The following is a 23,563-nucleotide window of genomic DNA, read 5'->3' on the forward strand; positions in this document are numbered from 1 at the left end:
AAGTTCACTATACACTTGCAACTTGACAAGGTTTATGGACTCTTTCTGCCCTTACAGTAGGCATGGATTGATTAAGCTACCTCGATTAACTTGCAATCAAGATTCACCCCTGGCCCGTTGTGTTTGCCATGTTTAATAAACGATGCATTTTGGCAATATCACCTCACCTGCAAATTCCACCCTCAGAATGTCAAGGGCGTCAGGTATCTGGGAATGTCATCACCTCAAAATTTCGTGTGTTCTGTCTATCTGCATCATTGTGTGGTACAGAAATTGCAAAGCATCTGACCATGTGGCCCTACAGAGGATAGTGAAAACTGCCGAGAAGATCACCGAGGTCTCCCTCCCCCCCCCCCCATATGTGAAATTTACCAGGAGCGTTGTATACGAAGGGCCCAAAGCATTATTGAGGATCCCTACCGCCCATCCTACAATCTCAATGACCCACTATCATCAGGAAGGAGGTACAGGAGCATCAGGACAAGGATTGCCATTCTGGGTAACAGCTTCTTCCCTCAGGCTGTGAGACTAATGCATACGCTGCCACCACCAAGGTGCTGTCATTAGGGCAGCAAGCTGTTTACTGTTTCCCTGTGCTGTACACTACATACATTTGGAATGATAATTTATTAACTTATTTGTGGTAATATTTTGTTTAATAGTTCGTGTGATACATGTTTTGTGAGGAAATTATGTTCTGGAGGAATGTTGTTTCATTTGTATATATGTACTGTCAGATGACAATAAACTTGAACTTGAAATTTCCCAATATATTGTGTAGATTTGCAGATTAATCTCTGTTCTGTTACAGCTGAAATAAAATTCTTCATATTCCTTTATCAAAGGTTTTGTGGCAGTGACCCTCTTCCTCTATCCCTCACTCTGACCTTTTACTTTTCACCTATTACTTCCCCCAGGTCCCCTCCTCCTATCAGATTCTTTTCTCTCCAGCCTTTGACCTTTCCCACTCATCTGGCTTCACATACCACCTTCCAGCTAGCCTCTTTCCCTTCTCCCTACCTTTTTATTCTAGCATCTTCCCCCTTCCTTCTCATTCCTTAAGAAGCGTCTTGGCCCAAGACATTGACTGTTTATTCTTTTCCACAGAGTTCCTCCAGCATTTTGTGCATGCTGCTTTTGTGGCAATACTTTTATGAAATGTAATAAAATGGTTTAAGACTCTCATCACCACCTTCATGTGTAACCTGGAATGGACGGTAAAAGCTAGACCTATTAGTAACATTAGAGGAACTCAGTGGGTTGAGCAGTATCTGTGGGGTAGGTTAAGGAATTGTCAATATTCCAGGTCCCCCTGGCTGTGCCCTACTCCAGGAATTAATTTTTTAAATAGCACTAGTACTAAACCATAACTTCAGACTGTCTGAGGCAAGCATGGCTCAACACCCAGTCATATCCGGGCAGGATCTTGCAAAAAGACTCGAGTCCCCCATAAGTTTCCTTGCAATATATATCAGAAAACATTACAAAATAATTTACTGGAAGCCTAATTTGCATCATGTACGATTTACCTACATTTCACATACATGAAGTCTGCTGAGTGATGAAAGGAATCAAATCAATGTTATGTTAACCGAGATAAATTGACTTGGAATGGAGGCTACTTATTTGCACCTGTAAACTTTGCATTACCTCCCTTAAGCAGTAAGACTGATCAACACCTCCAGCCACTAACCCACCCCAACACATTATCATTTCTTGTCAGTCACCTTATGTACAGACACACCTGTGCCTAGTGCCACTTTATGGACATACAATCAATTTATGTATATAAACTACCTTATGTATTTATACATAGTGTTTTTTTATTGTTGTGTTCTTTTTTATGCTGCATCAGACTCAGAGTAACAATTTTTAATTTTCCTTTACACTTGGGTACCGGAATTAACATTAAATAATCTTGAATTAATGGCAATAATTTACTTTCTGTGTTTTCCTTGTGGCTGAAGGTTCCTTTTGAACAGAAATTGTTATGTATTATTACACTTGGCTAACGGTAATTTCACGATTTACTTTATTGCACACCACACCATAGATACACAAGTGAAGTTTACAGCATAACAGAGGGCAACATGTCACTTCACATAAAGATATTAATGAAAACAGTGTAACAGTTTGGAAATAACTTTTAGGACACCTCATTAGGGCACCATGTTAGCACAGTGGTTAGCACAACACTACTACAGCTCGAGGTACTGGAGTTCAGAGTACAATTCCGGCCTCCTCTAAGAAATTTTGCATGTTCTCCCCGTGACCATGTGGGTTTACTCCAGGTGCTATGGTTTGCTCCCATGGTCCAAAGATGTACTGGTCAGTAGGTTAATTGGTCATTGTAAATTGTCCTGGATTAGGCTAAGGAAAATAGGTGGTTTGCTGGGTGGTGCAGTTTGTTGGGCCTGTTCTGTGCTGCATCTCTAAATCGATTTAAATACAGTTGAATACAGTTTGATGCACCCATTTTGTATAGTAAGTATACGCCAATGCACAGCATCAGTTAAAGGTGCAGAGGGTTGCAGACTCAGCCAGTCACATCATCACTAGTCTTCTTACCACTGAGTACATCTTCAAAACAGCGATGCCTCAAAAAGGAGGCATCCACCATAAAGGAAACCCTCCATACAGGACATGCCCCCCTTCTTAATACTATCATCACGGAGGTACAGGAGCCTGAAGATACACACTCAACATTTTAGTAACGGCTTACTCCCCTCCACCATCAGGTTTCTGAATGGACAATGAACCAACCCATGAATACTACCTCACTATTTTTGCTCTCTTTTTGGCACTACTTATTTAATTTTAAAATATTGCAATTTATAGAGTATTTATGTATTGCACTGTACTGTTGCCACAATAAACATATTTCACATTATATGTCAGTGATATATGATGTGCCAGGGCACCGCAGTAGCTTAAGGTGTCAGAGTTCGCAGTTCAATTCTGGCACCGTCTGTAAGGAGGCTCTGTGGAATGTGCGTGTGTTTCCCAGGTGCACTAGTTTCCTTCCACAGTCCAAAGATGTACCAGGTAAGCTAACCAGCTGTTGTAAATTGTCCTCTGACTAAGTAAGGTTATATTGGGGTTGTCAGGGGTTGCTGGGGCAGCGTGGCTTGAAGGGCCACAAGGGCCTACTCCATGCTGTACAGTATTGCTAAATAAAATTTAAAAATAATAAACCTGACTCTGATTAAATTCAGGCATTTCATTTCAATAAGCATTACTTAGCATTTGTGCTTTCTATCAATGTTAGCACTCTTAATATTAGCATTACAGCCACCTGAGGACCCACCAATGGACAACCACTTTGGAGAACTTCATACTCAACTTGAGCGACTGCATCATTACTACTACATTAGCACTAATCAATATAACTTTACTTTTGACAAATAGATAAGTTGGGTTGCTTCCATGCTGTAAGACTCTTATGACAAGACGTACTGATCTGGGCAAAACAGACCAAAGAAGCAAACAAATGATTTGAGCCAGCTGACATTTATTTTACGATATGGTACTCATACAGTCACAATTTTCTTCTATGAGAAGAAATTAATTTTCACAGCATTGGCAACTGCAAGTAGCAAGCCAGCCACTGTATGTTCAATAGAATGGGAAACATAGTTTAAACAACAAAAAAAAATCACAAATTCTGACATAACTGGTTAGTTTCAGTGTAAATTCAGTTTGAAAACACTTTTTAAATAACATTGGACAAAACATGAAACACTTGATTTAACAGTTAGTAAACAACTTTGACAACAATTGTTCAGAAAAATGGTAATTATTTAAAATCAACAACCTAAACACATAGGTTAAAGTAACATAGAAAATCAGGTGGACCCACTCGATTTTTGAAATAAGAACACAGTATCAATTTGATATGTCTCTGAAAGTTTTCTGATACACACTGGAAGTAGAGAACTGCAACATTTGAGAAAAATGCAATCTCTGTTCCGCTTGCTACAAAAAAAATCAAATGATAAGACATCCCTGTGTCAAAACTTTCTAAATACATCTTATATACATTTTCACAATTAGCTTAAAATTATATAACTGGAAACTGTTACACATGCCTGGAAGTTTTGTTTCCTAAAGTTCATTAGCTGAACATGTTCTGTACCTCATTTAGTTTAAAGCTGGAAGTAAGAGGGTTAAAGTACTACCTTGACCTTTTTATATACTTATAAATCTCAGTAGCATTATTATTCATTTACAGGCTTTAGAAAATGAACAAGGGAGAAAAAATACATTACTAATTTGACATCACAGAAAGCAAAAAATAAGCTTCTCACTTGAATGTTCCTAATGATAAAATATACAATCCTTCTACTTGACCTCAAACATCAATTATTAATCCATTTAAACGGACTCTATATGCATTTATATTTTGTAACAGCTAAATAATTCACTAGATTAAGAAGGTGCAAAAGTGAACCAAATGCCTAATTTGCCATCTTATATTCATTTTTTACTGCTTGTGATGCAGCTTCACACGATATATAGCACCCAGGCAACAAACGGATAACACAGCATGTTCTGAGCTTACTTCTTAATCAGACATCCTTATACAAAACCAACATACAGCACCTGGCACTGTCGGTGGATATCTGAAATGAACAACATTTAAACTTACTGTGATGACACGGAAATATTGATATTTTAACACAAGGGGAAACCCAAGAAAATAGTTTCTGTGCAACAGAGAAAGTCTGTGAATTTGGCCTAAGGAAAATCGTACAGCAAAAGCCATTTTGCAAAACCTAACACTTTAGCCTTTTATATCTGATATTTGGTAGCAGTATAATTTTAAATGCACCATTGCATAAAGTAGCCTTAAACATCATTATCTGTTGGAAACACTCTGCATTGAGTTACACTGATCACAGAGAAGGTCATATTTCTCTCACAGAAATATTACATGGATATCTAAACAAGATGAGTATGTTAATTATTGCAATGACCACTATAAATTCCTCAAAGCTTATTGTATACATCTTCCCAGTATAAATAAATTCATCTGTCAATGTCCAGTTAGCTTTGACCCTAAAGACAATGCACTGATTTAAATAACATATATACATATATAAAGTCTAATATGAATTTATATTATTCTATGATATATTATCTATTGGATATGAAAATCTGATAAATGTTGTAATTGAATTACAAAGTAATCAGTGCACACTTACTGCTTCTAAAACATTGTATCAATTATTTCAAATAAAGATGAAAACAGATAATGGGTAATGGGACCAGCTATGGATTTAAATAACTGGTTTTAAAGTTTAATTTGAATTATACTTCCATGCCACTTATGGAACTTTCAAAACAGCTTCTTCCACTACTAGTTCATTTTATACCCGAATATTGCTCTATTAATATTTATTTGGCATAAATGCAATGTTTGTTCATAACTGTAGTATTCTGTGACTAGTGACAGAAATGGACATTTCATAAAGAGGGGAAAACGTAGGGGGAGCTCACTCCAGTCCAAAACATTCAAAGTCTAGTGGAAGGTATAAATCCGATGGGGCCTTTCCCTTATGCCTGATAAAATTAGCTTGGTGCAGGCACTTGCTGTATACCTAAACAAAGAGCAAGGTGTTCATTTCAAAACAGACAGTCCAGTTGAACATAATACATGCAAACAGAAGCAATGAAGTTTCATTAGTTCAAGAAGGTCATCTGCGTCATTACAGATATTGGAGCCATTTTAATCTTATGCCCCAGTTGCCCCTTGCCACCAAATAGAGAAGGGTATGGAGCGAAGTGCTGATAAATGGGAACAGCATAAATGGGCACTTCTTAACCAACATAGACATGGAGTGATGAAGGTTCTGTTTCTGTGCTTTGTAACTCGAATGACTCTAAATCTGTTGGGGCTCTGGAGAGAGCTTATTCTAAATTGGAAATACTCTGGACTCCCAAGTAAAATACAAAATGCACAGAATATCATGCCCATATATTCCACCAAATCCAAGTAAAGAAAGTCTCCTGGAAATTAATAGTGAACAAATATTTACTAAAATAGATTTTAATTGGTCAACTGAAAATGCTTAATATAGGGGAAGGGATTCAGTCAAACTATTTTAAACATCATTTAACTCTACGTAATTTTAAGGACTGAATATCTGAATATATTTTTAAACAGTCATCTTTTCAAACACTGTGAGAATAATTTACTATTCACAAATGAATTAAGATATATAAATTAACTGTATTTTACAACAGCAAAGCTTTGCTCTGTAACTTGCTTTCTGATTGTTTGTCTTAAAATAGTGCAATGATTTTTTGGGATTTTTTTCCTCTGGGCTTTTTCTTACATCATACAGGTCGGTTTGATTCTTACAATGGACTACAGCAGTGAGGGTTATTAAGTAAGTAAAGGCGGCAGGACTGCAGCTAACTATGCTGTACACTGCTGTATTCTAGAGTTAGCCAGGAAAGGACGGGCAATGATCAAACAACATTCCAGTTCCTCGTCCACTTTCAAGGCATAAACTGATCACGATTCCCTTCCTTCTTCCAGCTCCCACCAAAAAGGAAACAGCACACTTCATTTTAATAATGTGCTCATTTTCAATAATACTGATGGTATTGGAAATAAGGTTGGCCATTTAAAGTTGTTCAGTAATCCCTTACCTGGTGCTAATGCATTTAATTAACAGAAATCAAGGTACTGAAAAGGTTGTAAGAGACTGTAGCCTTTAAACTGAGCACTACAGAGTAGACATTCATTTGAAGCATATTCATAACAGCACCTGAGGCCAGGTACTGTACTATGATGTCTCGTTCTACAGCACTCCAGTCAGTCCCATTCTTTTGCTGTTTCCCTGTAGCATCAGGTATTACTTTCTATTACATGTCTGTCCACCAAAAGTCCGGATTTTAAATTTACTATACTGGTATTGGAATTCAAAAAGCCTTTCAGAGGAATTATCCCATTGAACTCAGTGGATATGGAGAATTAATGCTGAGTATGATGAGCACCTACTGTATTCCACAACAGTCTATGTACCTTTTAATTATATTAAAATGCTTAGGACGTTAAATTAAACTTAACAAGGATTATACTTTAAAAATCAAAATCAGCTCTTTAATTTGGCATAGGCAGTGTTCAATTGGAAGCTGCTTTCCTCTATAGGAATATACCATTTACCCAAGGTCAGACAGCTAATGATGCAGTAGAGACCTTTAATGAGCACTTAAATGGCCTTGTTTTCCATGCTAACCTCACCCCTGTGCTTCGTTTTCCATATCCTATCAGTACACGAGGCTGTCCGGTACATCATCAACAGTATTTCGAAGTACTTCCGATCTTCCAATTAATGCTATCACATTATCAAATAATTTCAAATTCCTACAGACAGGGGTGTCAGTTTTAGGTAAAGTGATCTCAGCAACTTCACCCTGCAAGATTCAAACCCATTGCACATGTAACATGTTTTTACAGATAGGATTTGCAAACAAGTTTTTTCGATTTGAGTGCTTTATAGTAGTCTTCAGGTCCTATAAGTTGTATTTATCGAATAACTTTGGAGATGTAACTATGTTTAAATTAAAATATCACTAGTTCTGTAAAACATCAACTGCCTATAGATATACTTAAAAAGAGTTGTAGCTTAAAAAGTTTAATTCTCAGGCTCCTTTAGTCCTATTTCTGAAATAGGACTAAAATGCAAAACAGAAATTGAAGTGTCATTTGCTTTCAGTGGAAAATGACTGAACATTTTCAAGAAAGCAATTAACAGTACATAATTTTGAAATCGTCAACTATTTATTGAAGAAGCCAATAAGTTATTCTATCAAATGCTGCACTTTCATCTTTGGAGCTTATTAATTTCCTCTTCTCTCTTTCCACCTTATATCCTTTGATAATTTCATTGTGGTTTCATTGATGTCCATCTGCTGTGAATAATACCTTATCAAATAGAAACTTTTCTCAGTAAATCTTGAACACAAGAGATTCTGCAGATGCTGATGAACACCCAGAGGAACAAACATAAAATGCTGGAGCTTTCATCAGGTCCTGGTAAGAGTCACAGCCCAAAATGTTGACTGTTTGTTCCTTTTCATAGATGCTGCCTGACGTGCTGAGTTCCGTCAGTAAATCTGACTGGTAATTTACTCCTCAGCTGTCATGCATGCTCAACATTTAGTGTCTAGGACACAATACTTCAAATATACACATACACAGAGTATGCAAGTAATACCATTTTGGGAAACGAGCATCAGTCTACTATAGTTGTTATTTTCAGCCTGTCTCACACCTAGTTATTTAAAGCCACTATCAATGCAGACAATTTTTTTTAGAATGCATTGCAAAACTACAACATATCAAATATTCAAAGTTACAGAAAGATTTCTTAAGTTATTCATCAGCCAACATGCCAAATGAAAGGTTTGGTTGAAAGACATCAAACGTCTGAAAGAGTATTTCAATCTGTAAGCCTTTTACAAAATGATCGGCAACCCATTGTTCACAAACAGCGTTGGGCACCGTTCGAACATCGGGCTCGGTACTAATCCTCAAAGTCCAAATATAATTCTGAGGATCAGGCTCCAGAATACAACACTTTAATAGGAATTTCCATTAACATGGCATCTGTAGCCTTGGAATTTAAGATGATTGTAAACTGCTCCAACTTCTGGTTTTGTGCACGTAGTATGTAAACTCCTATCACAATCCTCTCCATTACATAAAACTGCCTTTGTGAAAGGCAGAAAAGGGAAAGAATGAGACTTGGATTAATATAGTCCATTTAACAATCTCAGGACATTCAGAAGTGTTTTACAGCTAAAATAGATCATTTTCTAAAGTATAAACACTGTGGTAATGTAGGATAAGCAGCTGCTAGTTTATGCACAGCAAGATTAAATAATGTTTACTTTACTGCAACTGATGTTGATCGAGAATAAAAGTTATCCAGGACTTTAGGCTACCTCCCCTATTCTTCCTTTGAAATAGTGCCAAGGGATCTTTAACATGTACCTAAGGGCATTAGCAGCTGCGATTTAATATCTCATTGGAAAGATGGTACTCCAATGTATTTCCTCAGTGATGCATGTAAGTGACAGCCTATTCCCCCAGTCGCTTGTGGGGGACTCGAGCCCAAGAAGCTTCAGACTCAGAGGCGAGATGTTCATTTGCGAGCTGACAGCATTTCTACACACAACACTCTCAGTATGGACTTGACATAAAATACACATGTGCAAATGGGGCTAATAACACATTAGCAAAATACAGTTCTACATTTATTCTTAGATTTGCTTTCACTTCTTTCCACATTAAATGTACACAAGGCTCGTCAATTCAGTTGTCTAGCAGTCATGTAATTGTGCAAGATTTAAAGTGTAAAAACTATAGGAGAATGGTTTTGGTTAAATAAATGTCATTGTGGCACCTACAGATTTCTCACAATCCCCTGGCTGTCAGCAAAGAAACCTCTGGTTTTCTACTGTGACTGAACCCACCACTGAATGAGTCGAAAGCACTTAAAACATCTTCACTACATCATGTACCGTATATAATTTAAATGGGCCTCTTGGCCCATAAGTCCTGTCAGCGGACATCAGGGACCTGATACAGTTTTGTGCACGATGTCACATGCCGATGAAAACTATCTCGCCACATGAATTTCTTACCACAGATGTGGCACTCATATGGTTTAATGCCAGTATGGATCTTCATATGGCCAACAAGATGGTGCTTCATTTTAAATTTCTTACCACAAACACCACAGCCATATGGCCGGAGGCCAAGATGCATGCTCATGTGTCGATCTCGCTGACTCTTGTGAGTGAAGTTTTTGCCACACTGACATGGATAAAGTTTGTAAACAACAGCAGTGAAGCCAGAGTGAGAGGTCTTTTCATTAACTGGTGGCCCTAGTTCACCTTCAACCCCATAACCAGGTAGTCGATTCACCTGCATTTCTGCTGCCATCAACGGATCCTGACGGTGTGCACTGATGCTGGCATCTCCCCTGTCAGCTGAAAACTCATCCAGTGATGACCCATAGTAATCGACCTGCTCATCATAAGAACGATTCTCAGGTCCTTCCTCAAACATCTCTGGATTTTTGGCAGTGACGATATTAAAGCTGTCATCAATGCTAGAGGATTGTATTACTGGTTCTGCCTGAGTAAGGTTCTCTGACTCGGAGACTTGGTGATCTTCAACAGCAGGAAGAGAGACTCCATCACCATAATCCTGTTCAAACTTTTCTTGTTTTACATACACCCACCGTTTGTGAGGCATTATGCTAGGCTGACTATACAGCGGTCTGGCAAAAGCATACTCCGCACTGTCACTTGCTCCTTCCTCGCCATCCTGGCTATTCATTTCTGCACTTAGGTGATCCTGCTCTCCCGAGGAATTGCTGGGAAGGTTGTCGTGATCTACAGATTGGGGTGGTGACACGTTACCCTCTTTGGGGCTCTCTTCACCATTTTCATCAACCTTTGAATCTTCAGTTGTACCCTTATTGAGTTCATGTTGTCCTGGCGCACTAAGTTCTGAATGTTCCCCTAAGCCATTAAAATTACTGCTACTGGGTGATTGATGGTCAATCAAATGATTTGCCTTCTGATATGGAACAGTTGGGCACATCTTTAGAAGTTCTGTACACTTATCCACCACATGCCACATCTGAAGGAAGCTCGCTACTGTTAAGTAGCTGACAATGTCAGTGGCTGGTAATACAAGCTTCCCCGTGTAGCAAGATAACAAAACATTTTCAAATGCCTTTGGGTTCATCACGTCTGGCAGAAGAATCCGATTGCTATTCTTCAGTAGTACCTGATCACAAAAATAAGGTGAACTGGCAGCTAATACAGCCCTATGGGCCCTGAATAAATGACCCTGAACTTGAATAGTGATGTCACATAGCTGTCCATCTTGACGCTGCTGGTTTAACCTCTGCAGTAAAGTACTTGTGAAATTTGGGAACTCCACTCGGAAAAAATTGGTTGCTAGTTCCATCGTAGATGAAATCAAATACTGTTTAAAAATACAAGACAATGGATTTGTTAAATGTGATCTGAGAAAATGCTAAATTTGTGTACTGTTGAGACTCAAAGTAGCATTCTTAAAAATTTCTATTAGTTTTAAATACTGAGGTACAATGCTTGTTTACAGCAAAGCAAATGTAATGTTTTTCAAATTACAGTTTAAACTTGGGCATTGAAATGGTTATATTATTTAAATTTGTATTCAAATCTCACAATGGCAGCAAGGTAATTTCATAATCGGTTGTGGTTATTAATAAACTGATGCACTAATATATAAACTTTCATGATTTGCTAATTCCTTTTAGAAAACAACTTCCTGCTTTTACCTGAACTGACCTCTGCGTTACTTCAGACATATAGCAATGTTGTTGAGCATTTTAATGGCTGCATCACTACATGGTATGGGGAGGGGGCAACTGCACAGGATCAAAATAAGCTGCAGAAATTTGTAAACTCAGTCAGCTCCATCATGGGCACTATCCCCCATAATATCCAGGACATCTTCAAGGAGGAATGCCTCAAAAAGGTGGCATCCACCATTAAGGACTCCCATCGCCCAGGTCATGCCTTGTTCTCATAGTTACTATTAGGAAGGAGGTACAGAAGCCTGAAGGCACACATGCAATGATTCATGAACAGTTTCTTCCCCTCTACCATCCAAGTTCTGAACTGATATTGAACACTACCTTTCTACTTTTGTATTTCTATTTTAGCACTACTAATTTAAATATGGCCAGCTGGTGGCGCAGTGACATCAGCGCCGGACTCTGGAGCAAGGGTTCCCGAGTTCAAACCCAGTCAGGCCGCTCCCAGGCATGCTTTCCATCTGTGCCGGGTTGAGTGTTGAGCTCGCAACGCAGCCGAGTTGCGAACACTACTAAAAAAACACTACTGCGGTGTGAAAAGGACGTGGGGGACCAGTCACAGAATCTTTCCTCCAAGACACCCACTTGAAAAAAAAGTGGTCGCCGAAGCTCTGGCAGAGTATGGCACAAAAAAAATTAAATATTATAATATACCTATGTAGTTCACATATTTTCTATTATTATGTATTGCATTCTACAACTGTCACAAAAACAACAAATTTCACAACATATACCAGTGATATTAAATCTGACACCGATTACTGACTCCATGAAATAGCTCGGAAAACTACTCTATTAAAGCAAAATTCTTAAGAATTTGCAAACACTTTCAGCTAAGGGGTTTTGTGGATAGCTCATCTTGGCCTTCTTCTGAGGACCCAACATCACCACGAACTGGACATTTAACTCAAACATTTATTTATTTAGAGATATTGCACAGTAAAAGGCCCTTCAGGCCCTACGAGCCCACACCACCCAACCAGCACCCAAGTGCCCAATTAACCAACTAACCCTTAAGTGTTTGGGATGTAGGAGGAAACTGGAGTACCAGGAGGAAATCCACACAATCACAGGGAGAACGTACAAACTTCTTGTAGACAGTGGTGGGAATTGAACCCCAATCCCTTGTGCTGTAAATTGTTACGCTAATCACTATGCTACCAAGCTGTCCCAAGAGCACGTAACATGTAATGATTGTGAGGAGCTATTGAAAGATTAGCTATCTGAGTGACACCTTCTCCTATCCCGAAGCCATTCCACAAGGCATTGCCAAGTGCCGAGTGGGATTTATTTACCCCCAATATAAGGAGTTTGATATTCTCCAGGGTACCTCAATTTCTCGCTTAAAAACTTCTTCCATCCATGTTCTGTCTATCATGGCTGCTGTGTTTGACATTTTTAACATGCAATGTCAGAACTCAGCAAGGCTTCCTTAAAAACATCTCCCAAACCTGTTATTTCTGACAGCTCGCTGAACAAGGACAGCGGAAACAGAAGACTATTACCATTGTCATTGCTAGGTCATACTGTCGCACACTTTATACAACATGCCATTGCTTCTACATTGCTGGATACAACTTCAGGAACTTCCTGCTTATCAGCTCTGTGACATAGCTCAACCATACAGTACATACTGTAATAGAGCTAGAGGGAGCTCATCATAACCTTTCATTGGACTAATAAGAATGGGAAATAAATACCATTTATCCTGTGAATGAAATAAAATAAAAATCCTGGAGTAGTTCAATTCTTTTCTTTGAATTCTGAGACTCATTTGTGCTGAATCCCTCAGCAAAAACACTTTGTTTTGATGGAAATGATAAAATAGAAACATATTTAAAATGCAATGTTTAACATTCAAAAGGTGATGCCTCAAAAAGGCAGCATCCATCATTAAGGACCCCCATCACCCAAGTCATGCCCTCTTCACATTGCTACCATCTAGGAGAATGTACAGGAGCCTGAAGACACAATACTCAGTGTTTCAGGAACAGCTTCTTCCCCTCTGCCATCAGATTCCTGAATGGACAATGAACCCATGGAAACTATCTCAGTTTCTCCCCCTCTCTTTTTGCAGTATTTATTTTATTAAATTTTCTTTTTTTATATATGCTTATTGAAAATTATAGTATTTTAATGTATTGCACTGTACTGCTGCCACAAAACAAATTTCATGACATATGCTGAAGCAAACTGAAAGTCCGGCTTTCCTGAGCACCATCTAATATCTCTCACCCTATCTTGTTACTGTGACTACACTTACACTAAATCTCAAATTCAGAGTTAAAAATGATAGAAAATAAAACTCTACTTCAAGATTTTCAAAGCAAGAGTTTCTTTTGTATTTATTATGAGTATCCTGTTATAGTTACTATTCTATAGATTTACTGAATATGCCCACAGGAAAATGAACCTCAAGGTTGTATATGGTGACTTTAATAAAAAAAAATTATTTTGAACTTTGATTAAACATGGTTAAATTTTATTTCTTCATACTTAAAAATTAAGTAACATGGAAATTCTGCTGAAGAAATAAACATCAAAAGCAAGTCAGGTAGCATCTATGGAGGAGCAAACAGTTAATATTTTAAATTGATAAGCTATCATCAGAACTAATTCTGATAGACAGTCATCCATCTGTATCATTGGCTCTGTTTCTTTCTCCAAAATGCTGAGCATTTCTTGTTTCTATTCTCAACAGCTGCGGTTTTTGCTCTTCAATGCAAAGCAGCTGAGCTTTTGTTACTTTAATGTGTATTTATTTATTACAGCTCGGGGCATTGGACATTGGAATTCAATTCTGGCATCTTCCGTAAGAAAGTTTGTATGACCTTCCCATGTGCACATGGGTTTCCTCCCGTGCACGTGGGATGCTCCGGTTTCCTCCCACCTTCCAAAGACATACCAGTTAGCACTTTAATTGGTCATTGTAAATTGTCCTGAGATTAGATTAGGGCTACATCAGTGGATTTCTGAGTGGCACAGTTCTGAGGGCCGGAAGCGTCTGTCTGCACTGTATCTCTAATTAAGTAAATAAGTTTAATGTTGCATGATAACATATCAGTCACCAATATAGTGAATCATAATTAAAATATTGTTTGCGTACCTCATTAATCTTTTAGTAAGGATCATACTTTTATCCTCCCGTTTATGTCATAAGAACTATGTTTTTCCATTTCAAGTAAAATCTAAGCACTGACCAGAAACACTGAATTATTATCATACCTTACTGACGTGCCATTTGGCTAACTCTGGTAATATTAGCTCTAAAACAATTTTCAGTGTCTGTGATGAAAGAGGCTGTCTGAATTATTCCAAACATGTTCTTTTTTATGTGAGATTCAAACTTATTTTTAATACAATGGCCAACCACTGATCTTTAAAGAAATGTAATTAAGATACTCCCCTAATCACTGCTGCTGTCCCAAAAAAACCCAGGAAACTCTGGTAGTCCTGCAAGAAAACTAATGCTAAAACCTTTATGGAATCATGGGATTGTTTCCACAATGAAGGCCATTAGGCCCATTGAGTCTATTCAAACTCATAATTAGCTAGCTGGTGGCACAGTGGCATCAGCACTGGATTTCGGAGCGAAGGCTCCTGAGTTCGAATTCAAGTCAGGCCACACCCATCACCCCCCCACCATGGGCACACTTCCCCCCCCCATGCTGGGTTGAGCGACAAGCTAGCTACTTGGCCTCATAAAAAAAAACAAGGGTTGAGTCAGGAACGTTCATACCGTGACCCGGTGAATCCAAAAGGAGACCAATCCTGACACCATGCATCAGACAAGAATGGCTGACTGTCTGGTTGTGACAAGCTATGAATGAATGAACTCCTAATTAATGCTAAATGGCACAGAGCTCTTACGTTTCTTTGTTTCACTCAAGTTTCAAATGAACTGTCCAATGTTCTCTTTTATTCTTATGTGTTTTCTACCTTGTATCCATGTTGTATTTGTTACAAGAATCATTTCAGAGTACTATTTGTACAGTACTGTGTTCAAATATTCCTGTAAAGGGTCTTACAAAGCTGGATGGTGGTATAGTGGCATCAGCGCTGGACTTTGGGGCGAGAGGTCCCTAGTTCAAATTGTAAAACCACTGCTGTAACTTGCCTAGTACGCGATTTCCCAATACGTCAGAGTGACGTGGAAGGAAATCGTCCGCTACCTAGAAATAATTCTGGATGCGACATACCTACCTAAGGGTCTTATATTAGTGCACTACTTCCAATTCTATTCACAGGTTTCAACCTTAGTACTGCACAACATTCTTGGTCTTTAACGCACATAAGATGCTGGAGGAACACAGCAGGTCAGGCAGCATCTATGGTAAGGAATGAACAGTCAAACATTTTGGGTTGTGACCCTTCATTGGGGCTAGTTCTGTCGAAGGATCTCAGCTGGAAACATTGACTCTTTATTCCTGTTCACAGATGCTGCCTGATCTGCTGAGTTCCTCCAGCATTTTGTGTGTGCTGCTTTGGATTTCCAGCATCTGTAGAATCTCTTTGTGTTTAACTTTGACTTTGCCCGTTTTAAAGAAGTTCCAATCAGATTAAAGTTATCAAAATCATAAATAAGCATAGTTTTACATTTTATCTGATCAATTTTCACATTCTAACATTACATTCTGATTTGCTACTCCATGAAGAAATGGATTAGTACATTATATGCAAGTGGTGAATGTTCAGTATAGACCCCCATCAAACTTGAGACAAACAGCTGCAAATATTGCAATGTGCTGCTAAAAGCAAACAGCTGGAAGGACTCATTCAATTGATGAAGTTTGGCATGAGTCCCCAAATCCTAAGGACTTTCTACAGGGGCACATCCTGACATGGCTGTATCACTACGTACAAAAAGCTGGATGAACTGAGCAGGTCGAGCAGCATCCGTTGAAAGAAGCAGTCAACGTTTTGGGCTGAGACCCTTCGTCAGGACTAAAGAAGGAGGGGGCAGGGGCCCTATAAAGAAGGTGGGGGGAGGGTGGAAAACCAATCAGAGGAAAGATCAAGGAGTTGGGGAGGGGAAGCAGGAAGGGGATAGGCAGGAGAGGTGAAGAAGGAATCTAAGGGGAAAGCACTATGGGTAGTAGAAGAAGGCAGAGTCATGAGAGGTGATGGGCAGCTAGAAGAGGAGACAGAGTGAAGGTAGGATGGGGGAAGGGAGAGGGAGGGAATTACCAGGAGTTGGAGAATTCGATGTTCATACCAAGGGGCTAGAGACTACCCTTATATGAGATATATATGAGATGTTGTTCCTTCAACTGGAGTTTGGCCTCATCATGGCAGTAGAGGAGGCCATGTCCCCCATCCCACCTTCACTCTGTCTCCTCTTCTAGCTGCCCATCACCTCTCATGACTCTGCCTTCTTCTACTACCCATAGTGCATTCCCCTTAGATTCCTTCTTCACCTCTCCTGCCTATCCCCTCCCTGCTTCCCCTCCCCATCCTTTGATCTTTCCTCTGATTGGTTTTCCACCCTCTCCCCACCTTCTTTATAGGGCCCCTGCCCCCTCCTTCTTTAGTCCTGACGAAGGATCTCGACCCGAAATGTTGACTGCTTCTTTCAATGGATGCTGCCTGACCTGTTGAGTTCATCCAGCTTTTTTGTACGTCTTGATTTGACCATAGCATCTGCAGTGTACTTTGTGTTGGCTGTATCACTGCCTGGTATGGGAACTATACTTCCCTCAATTGCAGGACTCTGCAGAGGGCGACGTGGACAGCCCAGCACACTTGTAGATGTGAACTTCCCACTATTCAAGACATTTACAGAGACAGGTGCGTAAAAAGGGTCCGAAGGATCATTGGGGACCTGAGTCACCCCAATCACAAACTGTTCCAGCTGCTACCATCTGGGAAATGGTACCACAGCATAAAAGCCAGGACCAACATGTTCCAGGACAGCTCCTTCCACCAGGCCAACAGATTGATTAATTCACGCTGATACAATTGTATTTCTATGCTCTATTGACAGTCCTGTTGTACATACTATTTATTACAAATTACTGTAAATTGCACATTTAAACAGAGATGTAATGTAAATATGTTTACTCCTCATGTAAAAAAATAGGATGTAAGAAATAAAGGCAATTCAATCGAGTTCCTGTCCCAATTAAACATAATTACTTTAGAAGCGAAACTACAGATGCTGGAAATCTGAACTGACAGTGAAAAATACAGGAAGCACTCAGCAGTTTAAGAAAGTGTCAATGAGGAGAGAAACAGATTAAGGAACAGGAACGAGCTATCTTGTTTTATATCATTTCAAGCTTTTTCAATGCAATTTGTACTGCATTCACCAAGGCAAGTTGGGGAATACTGCCAAATCTGGTAAGTTTTATTTATAGTAGAAAGTCAGCTAACTCATGTTGCAGATCCCTTTATTATCCTACTCATTGCAAATATGTTAAACCTTAAGGCTTTGCTGACTTTCATGACAGTAATATCACTGAATATAAAGTAGATGTGGTTAGATTATTGATGGAGATGATTACCGCCTGGCACCTAAAGGCAGCAAGTGATATTCCTAACACACATTAGTTTGAGACCGAGTATTGCCCAAAACTGGCTGTAAGGCAGGGGTTCAGACTGCTTCATGTTCTAACTGAAGAACCTACTTTAGATTTAAAACATGAGATACAAACTGATAAAAAAAAATAAGCCTACCAAATTCAATAAATATCGTAGGTTAGCAAATCTGCGCGTGGAAATGCATTTGTGGGCTCAGGTTTTCATCTGTAATAAACAAGTTATCAGGAGTCAAATAGAAATAATATAAGGGTAATTTATTGTGTATCTTTTATTTAATAAACTTGGACTAATATGAAAATTTAACACTTTTTGAATGGTGCTTTATTAAATAAAACATCTTATTTACCTACAGTGCAAAGCAAGATAGCTACTTTTTTTGCATACGCCCTTGTAGCTCTTCTCAAGCCTACGCTACGAGACCCCGCCCATTTGTCTATCCTAACCTTAAGATGATTAGCCAGCCGCCTGCCAAACATAAAGCCCTGCCCATGATTGGGGGAGAAGCCGTAGATGATAGGGCAGAATTCCTGTCAATCTGCAGGACCGCCAATGACATCATCACACCAGTCCACCCCGCCTGAGACGTCAACAAGTCCTCTCTCGGTGAGGCCTTCGAAACCTCACGTCGAGCGACCGTGGATGAGAACGGACAAAAACGGCGGCTGGGGAAGAAGGATGCCCAGCCCAGCGCGACCTCGTCTCGGCTTGAGTCCGCAAGTGTCAGTGAAGGTCACCGGGCGCTGCCGCCACCATCACCACGTACCTGTGAGACTCCCTTTCACCTGAGAGGCCGCATCGGCAGCTCCCCGACAACCACGCTGACGTCACCGCCAGCTCACGTGACCGCAGAGGCACGCCTGCCGTGTAAACAAACAGGCCGAAGCAGCGCGCAGGCGCTGTCCACTCTCTCTCAACTCTGCTGGAATGCGTCGTCCGTGATAATGTAACAGCCTTTTGCTTTTGTCGCACCTTTTACAACTTTGCAGTCAATGCAGAGTTAATCTTGCTTTTATGTTCAACTCTTAAGCCCCTTATTAACTAACTGCACTGCACTTCTGTAATTGTTGCGCTATAATAGTCATTGAGTCCTACAGCACGGAAAGTGTATCTGCAACTCAACTGGCTCATCCTGTCAGTTTCTTTCAACCCTTTGAAACTGCACTCAGCATTCTGTTATTGCTGAAGACACACACTTAATAATTCAGGAACAACTCCTTCAAAGGATTCAAAGTACAATGCAGTATTCAACCCAGATATTCGTCTTCTACAGACAGACACAGAACAGAAAACCAACATCAACTTCCCCCCCTCCCCCACAAACACAAAACCAAATCGTGCAAACAGCAACAAGAAAGAACAAGTGAAAACACAGAATATGAAACAAGAGTCCATATTCAGTTCAGCTCAGTGTTCACTATCTGCAGGCTGGCCCAATTCAAAGTCAATAGCAACCCAAAATAGCAACAGAAAAAGTAGTGACCAGGAGCTCCAGTCCAGTCCACAACTGCAGACACTATCCTCCGCCAGCATCAAGGGAGAGAGACCATTCGAACACAGGAACCTTCACCTGGGGGCAGTGTGTGGGAGGGAAAGAGACACGTTCCTCCGGCAGCAGTGAGTGAAAAGCTGGTAAAAGCCACCTTCCACTCTTGCCTCTATGCTTTCAATCTTGCTCGATGCTTTAATCGGTGAAATATGGAGTTGATCGTGGGCTCGTTCCCCATCTCTAAGCTTCTTGGCCACAAGCCTCATGGAACCTTCTCTCAGGCAGCAAAGCACTAGATCACTGAATCGGCCCCAAAACACCTAATCAAATTGTAGATCACAGGCTCCAACAGTACCAGTGCCACATGTCAAAGATGAAGATGTAAAAGAACCAGTTTTGTTGACCAGCTGGAGGATGTGGCCTGTGGTAGCACTGTACACCAGTGCCATCTTCCCCTAATTATCGTGAGATTTCCATGAACCCATAAAGGTTATTCTTTTTCTTGCATTATTTATTTGCATTGTAATGTACAGTAATTTTGATGTCTTTGCACTCTATTTGCTGCCACAAAACAACAAATTTCATGTCATGAAGAAGTTGGCACGGTCGTATGAGTATTATAGCGCCAGTGATCCGGGTTCGATTCCCGCTGTTGTCAGGAGTTTGTATATCCTCCCTGTAACCAAATGGGTTTCCCTTGGGTGCTCTGGGTTCCTCTCACATTCGAAAGACTCATGGCACAGTAGGTCAATGCGTGTAATTGGGTGGCATGGGTTTGTTGGGCTGGAAGCACCTGTTACCGTGCTGTATCTCAAAATAATAAAAAGTGAATGCATGCAAGTCAATGAGCAATGGCCCACCGAAGATCAGAAGCATGGGAAGACGTTGCTCACTCAGGTATGCGGATTGAGTAGAAAAGGCATTGACTCACAGCAGTTTGGTGTATTGAGCAGCAGTCAATCAGAGATCAGAAGCATGGGAAGACATAATTCACTCAGGTTCACCAATTAAGTAGAAAAGACAGCCACTCGTGGCAGTTTGGTTTTTTGAACATTCCCCTATCAGCATTCAGGATTGATTTGCAAGAACAAATTAAAATAAGGCAGCAGCGAGCGGAGTGGCTATTGTTGGAGTGGACAGAATTAGACTGCAGATTTTGGGGCTTTAGCTGTTCTGAAGCTTTAGTCAAAGAAAATGGAAAGCTGAAGGTAGATTCACCCCCCCCCCCCACACACACACGCACACAGTTTATTTATTGATTTTCCTTCTTTATATTTGCTCTGTTAGATCAGCAGTGATGCCAGGCAGGGTAGTTGAATGCTAGTTGAGTGCGTCCAACTGCAGCTTCTAATACTGCGCGTTAAGAAATTGGAGCTGGAGCTGTCTGAACTCCAGATCGTTCTGGAGGCTGAGGGGTGATAGGACATTTAGCGAGGTAGTTACACCTAGGGTGCAGGACACAGGAAACTGGGTGACAGTCAGAAAGGAGAAAGAGTGTAGGGTACCCCTGTGGCCATCCTCCCTCAACAATAGGTATACCATTTTGGATACTGTTGGGGGGGATTGACCTAGCAGAGGAAAGTCACAGTGGTAGATCTCTGGCATAATGTCTGGCTCTGTGACTCAGAAAGGAAGGAAGGAGAAGAGGCGAGCAGTGATGATAGGAGATTTTTTAGTTTGGGGAACAGAAAGGAGGTTCTGTGGATGAGAATGAGATTCCTGGATGATATATTGGCTCCTGGGTGCCAGGGTCTGGGACATCTTGGATCGAGTCCTCAGCATTCTTAAAGGGGAGCATGAACAGCTTGAGGTCGCAGTCCATGTAGCTACCAATGACATGGGTAGGGAGAGTTCAGGGAGTTAGGTGCTAAGTTAAAGAGCAGGATCTCCAGGGTTGTGATCTCAGGGTTGTTACCCATGTCCTGTACTATTGAAGCCAGAACTAGGAAGATTATACAGTTTAATATGTGATTAAGGATGTAGGAGGGAGGGTACTAGGTTTTTGGATCATTAGGCTCTCTTCCAGGGAAGGTGGGACTTGTTCAGAAGGGATGGTTTATTCCTGAACTAGAAGGGGATTCATATCCGAGTGGGAAGTTTTGCTAGTGCTGCATGGTGGAGTTTGGGGTGGGGGAAGGTGGATTAAACTGGAGTTAAAGGGAGATGGGAACCAGAGTGCTAGAACAGATAGTGGAGAGGCTGTGGAGACAGATGCTGTTAAGACCTCAGACAAAGTCAGGAATCAAAAGGTTGAGAATGGTGTGACTAGTGTCCTGAGCTGTGTGTATTTCAATGCAAGAAATATTGGAAAGGCAGATGAGTTGAGGGCACGGTGATTTTAACTTTCCACATATTGACCGGGACTAGATGGGATAGAGTTTGTCAAATGTTTTCAGTAAAGTTTCCTTAATCAGTACATAGAAGTACTGATAGAGTGTGCGATACTTGATCTGTTATTAGGGAATGAGGCAGGACAGGTAGCAGAAATTTGTGTAGGGGAACACTTTGCATCTAGTGATCATTATGGGCTACCTGACTGGCAGAGCACAATTTGTGTCAGATCTGGCTATATGCAGCACAGGCTCTCTTCTTGTTTACTCCGGTATACCTCGGGCTTTAGATACAATACTGAATTGTTGTCTGCAGGAATTCTCTGATGACTCAGCAATGGGTGAGTGTATAAAGGGAGGACGGGAGGATGAATACAGGACCCTGGTGGAGGACTTCGTCAAATGGTGCAAGCTGAATCATCTGCAGCTCAACATCAGTAAGACAAAAGAGATGGTGATGGACTTTAGGAAGACTAAGCCTGCACTGCTCCCAGTTACTATTGATGGTGAGGACATACAAGTAGGTCCAGGTCCAGGGAGTGCACCTGGATGACAGGCTTGAGTGGAGCGTGACATGGAAGCTGTGTACAACAAAGGCCAGAGTCGTCGTCTACTTCCTGAGGAAACTGAGGTTCTTTGGATTATGCAGGCCTCTCCTTCTACCAGTCTGTTGTCACCAGTACAATTTTCTGTGCGGTGGTGTGCTGGGGCAATGGCATTAACACGGATGATGCCAACGTGCTCAATAAACTGATTAGAAATGCTGGCCCTGTTATAGGAGTCAAACTGGACACACTGGAGGCTGTGGTAGAACAAAGGACCCTGCAGAAAATCCTAGCAATTTTGGACAATGTTTCTTACCCTCTGCATGCCACCTTGTCTGAACAAAGGAGCAGTTTTAATAATAGACTAAGACAACTGCTGAATATTAGATGATTCTTTTCCATGGCCATTAAATGCATTAAATGAGTAAACCTATAGCCGGCGGTCTTGACCCCCACCCCCAACGTTAGACTGTTTGAGGGAACTTGTTTTTTATTCTTTCTTACTTCTCTTCTAATATTTGTATATCTGCACACTATGACATTGTAATTTCCCTTGGGATCAAAAAAGTGTCTATCTAATGTCATTGTTTCAAAGTAAATATGGAGGAAGATAGGTCTGGTCCGTGGGTTGAGATTCTAAGCCGGAGAAAGGCCAATGCTGATGGTATCAGAAAGGATCTGGCAATTTTGGATTTTGACGGGCTGCTTTCCGGCAAAGGTGTACTTGGTAAGTGGGAGGCCTTCAAAAGTGAAACTTTGAGAGCACAAAGCTTGTATGTACCTGTCAGAATAAAAGAGAAGGACAACAAGTTTAGGGAACCTTAGTTTTCAAGAGATATTGAGGCTCTGGTTAAGAAAAGAAAAGGGGATGCATAGCAGGTATAAGCAGGTAAGAACAAATGAGATGCTGAAGGAGTGTAAGAGATTCAAGGGAACACTTGAGAAAGAAATCAAGAGGGCTAAAAGAAGGCATGAAGTTGCTCTAGCAGACAAGGTAAGGGATTCTACAGATATACTAAAAGGAAAAGGATTGCAAGGGACAAAATTGGTCCTCTGGAAGATCAGAATGGTAATCCATGTGTGAAGCCAAAACAGATGAAGGAGATGTTAAATTATTTTTTTGCATTTGTATTTACTCAGGAGATGAACACAGTGTCTATAGAAGTAAGGCAGAGTGAGTCATGGACCCAATGGAAATTCCAAAGGAGGAGATGTTTCTGTCTTGAGGCAAGCTGGGGTAGATATATCCCCAGGGCCTGACAAGGTGTA

The 23,563-nt window shown here is 40.5% G+C and overlaps 1 protein-coding gene and 1 long non-coding RNA gene across 4 annotated transcripts in view; one reads left to right on the plus strand and one right to left on the minus strand.

The window, feature by feature from the left end:
- Positions 1 to 3,491: 3,491 nt before the first annotated feature.
- On the minus strand, positions 3,492 to 22,895 carry zbtb43 (zinc finger and BTB domain containing 43). Of its 2 annotated transcripts, XM_059993869.1 has the most exons (3): positions 18,697 to 22,895; positions 18,069 to 18,137; positions 3,492 to 11,017 (listed from the first exon to the last, which is right to left on the minus strand). In XM_059993869.1, the coding sequence occupies exon 3, from the start codon at positions 10,997 to 10,999 to the stop codon at positions 9,578 to 9,580; it is 1,422 nt and encodes a 473-aa protein (XP_059849852.1). In that variant the 5' UTR covers positions 11,000 to 11,017; positions 18,069 to 18,137; positions 18,697 to 22,895; the 3' UTR covers positions 3,492 to 9,577. The 2 variants fall into 2 exon arrangements, with proteins under 2 accessions (XP_059849852.1, XP_059849850.1); XM_059993867.1 differs by lacking the exon at positions 18,069 to 18,137 and having other exon boundaries at positions 18,697 to 22,893.
- LOC132407416 (uncharacterized) overlaps positions 19,774 to 23,563 on the plus strand; it is a 93,925-nt gene continuing 90,135 nt past the window's right edge. For both annotated transcript variants that reach the window (XR_009516474.1, XR_009516473.1), the window contains exon 1: positions 19,774 to 19,908. This is a non-coding gene — a long non-coding RNA (uncharacterized LOC132407416). The remainder of the gene's footprint in view (positions 19,909 to 23,563) is intronic.

The sequence above is a fragment of the Hypanus sabinus genome, chromosome 18 (assembly GCF_030144855.1).
Source record: "Hypanus sabinus isolate sHypSab1 chromosome 18, sHypSab1.hap1, whole genome shotgun sequence".
Taxonomy (NCBI): domain Eukaryota; kingdom Metazoa; phylum Chordata; class Chondrichthyes; order Myliobatiformes; family Dasyatidae; genus Hypanus; species Hypanus sabinus.

Coding starts and splice junctions, on each gene's coding strand:
- zbtb43 (XM_059993869.1), bottom strand. CDS start 10,999: ATGGAACTAGCAACCAATTTTTTCCGAGTGGAGTTCCCAAATTTCACA.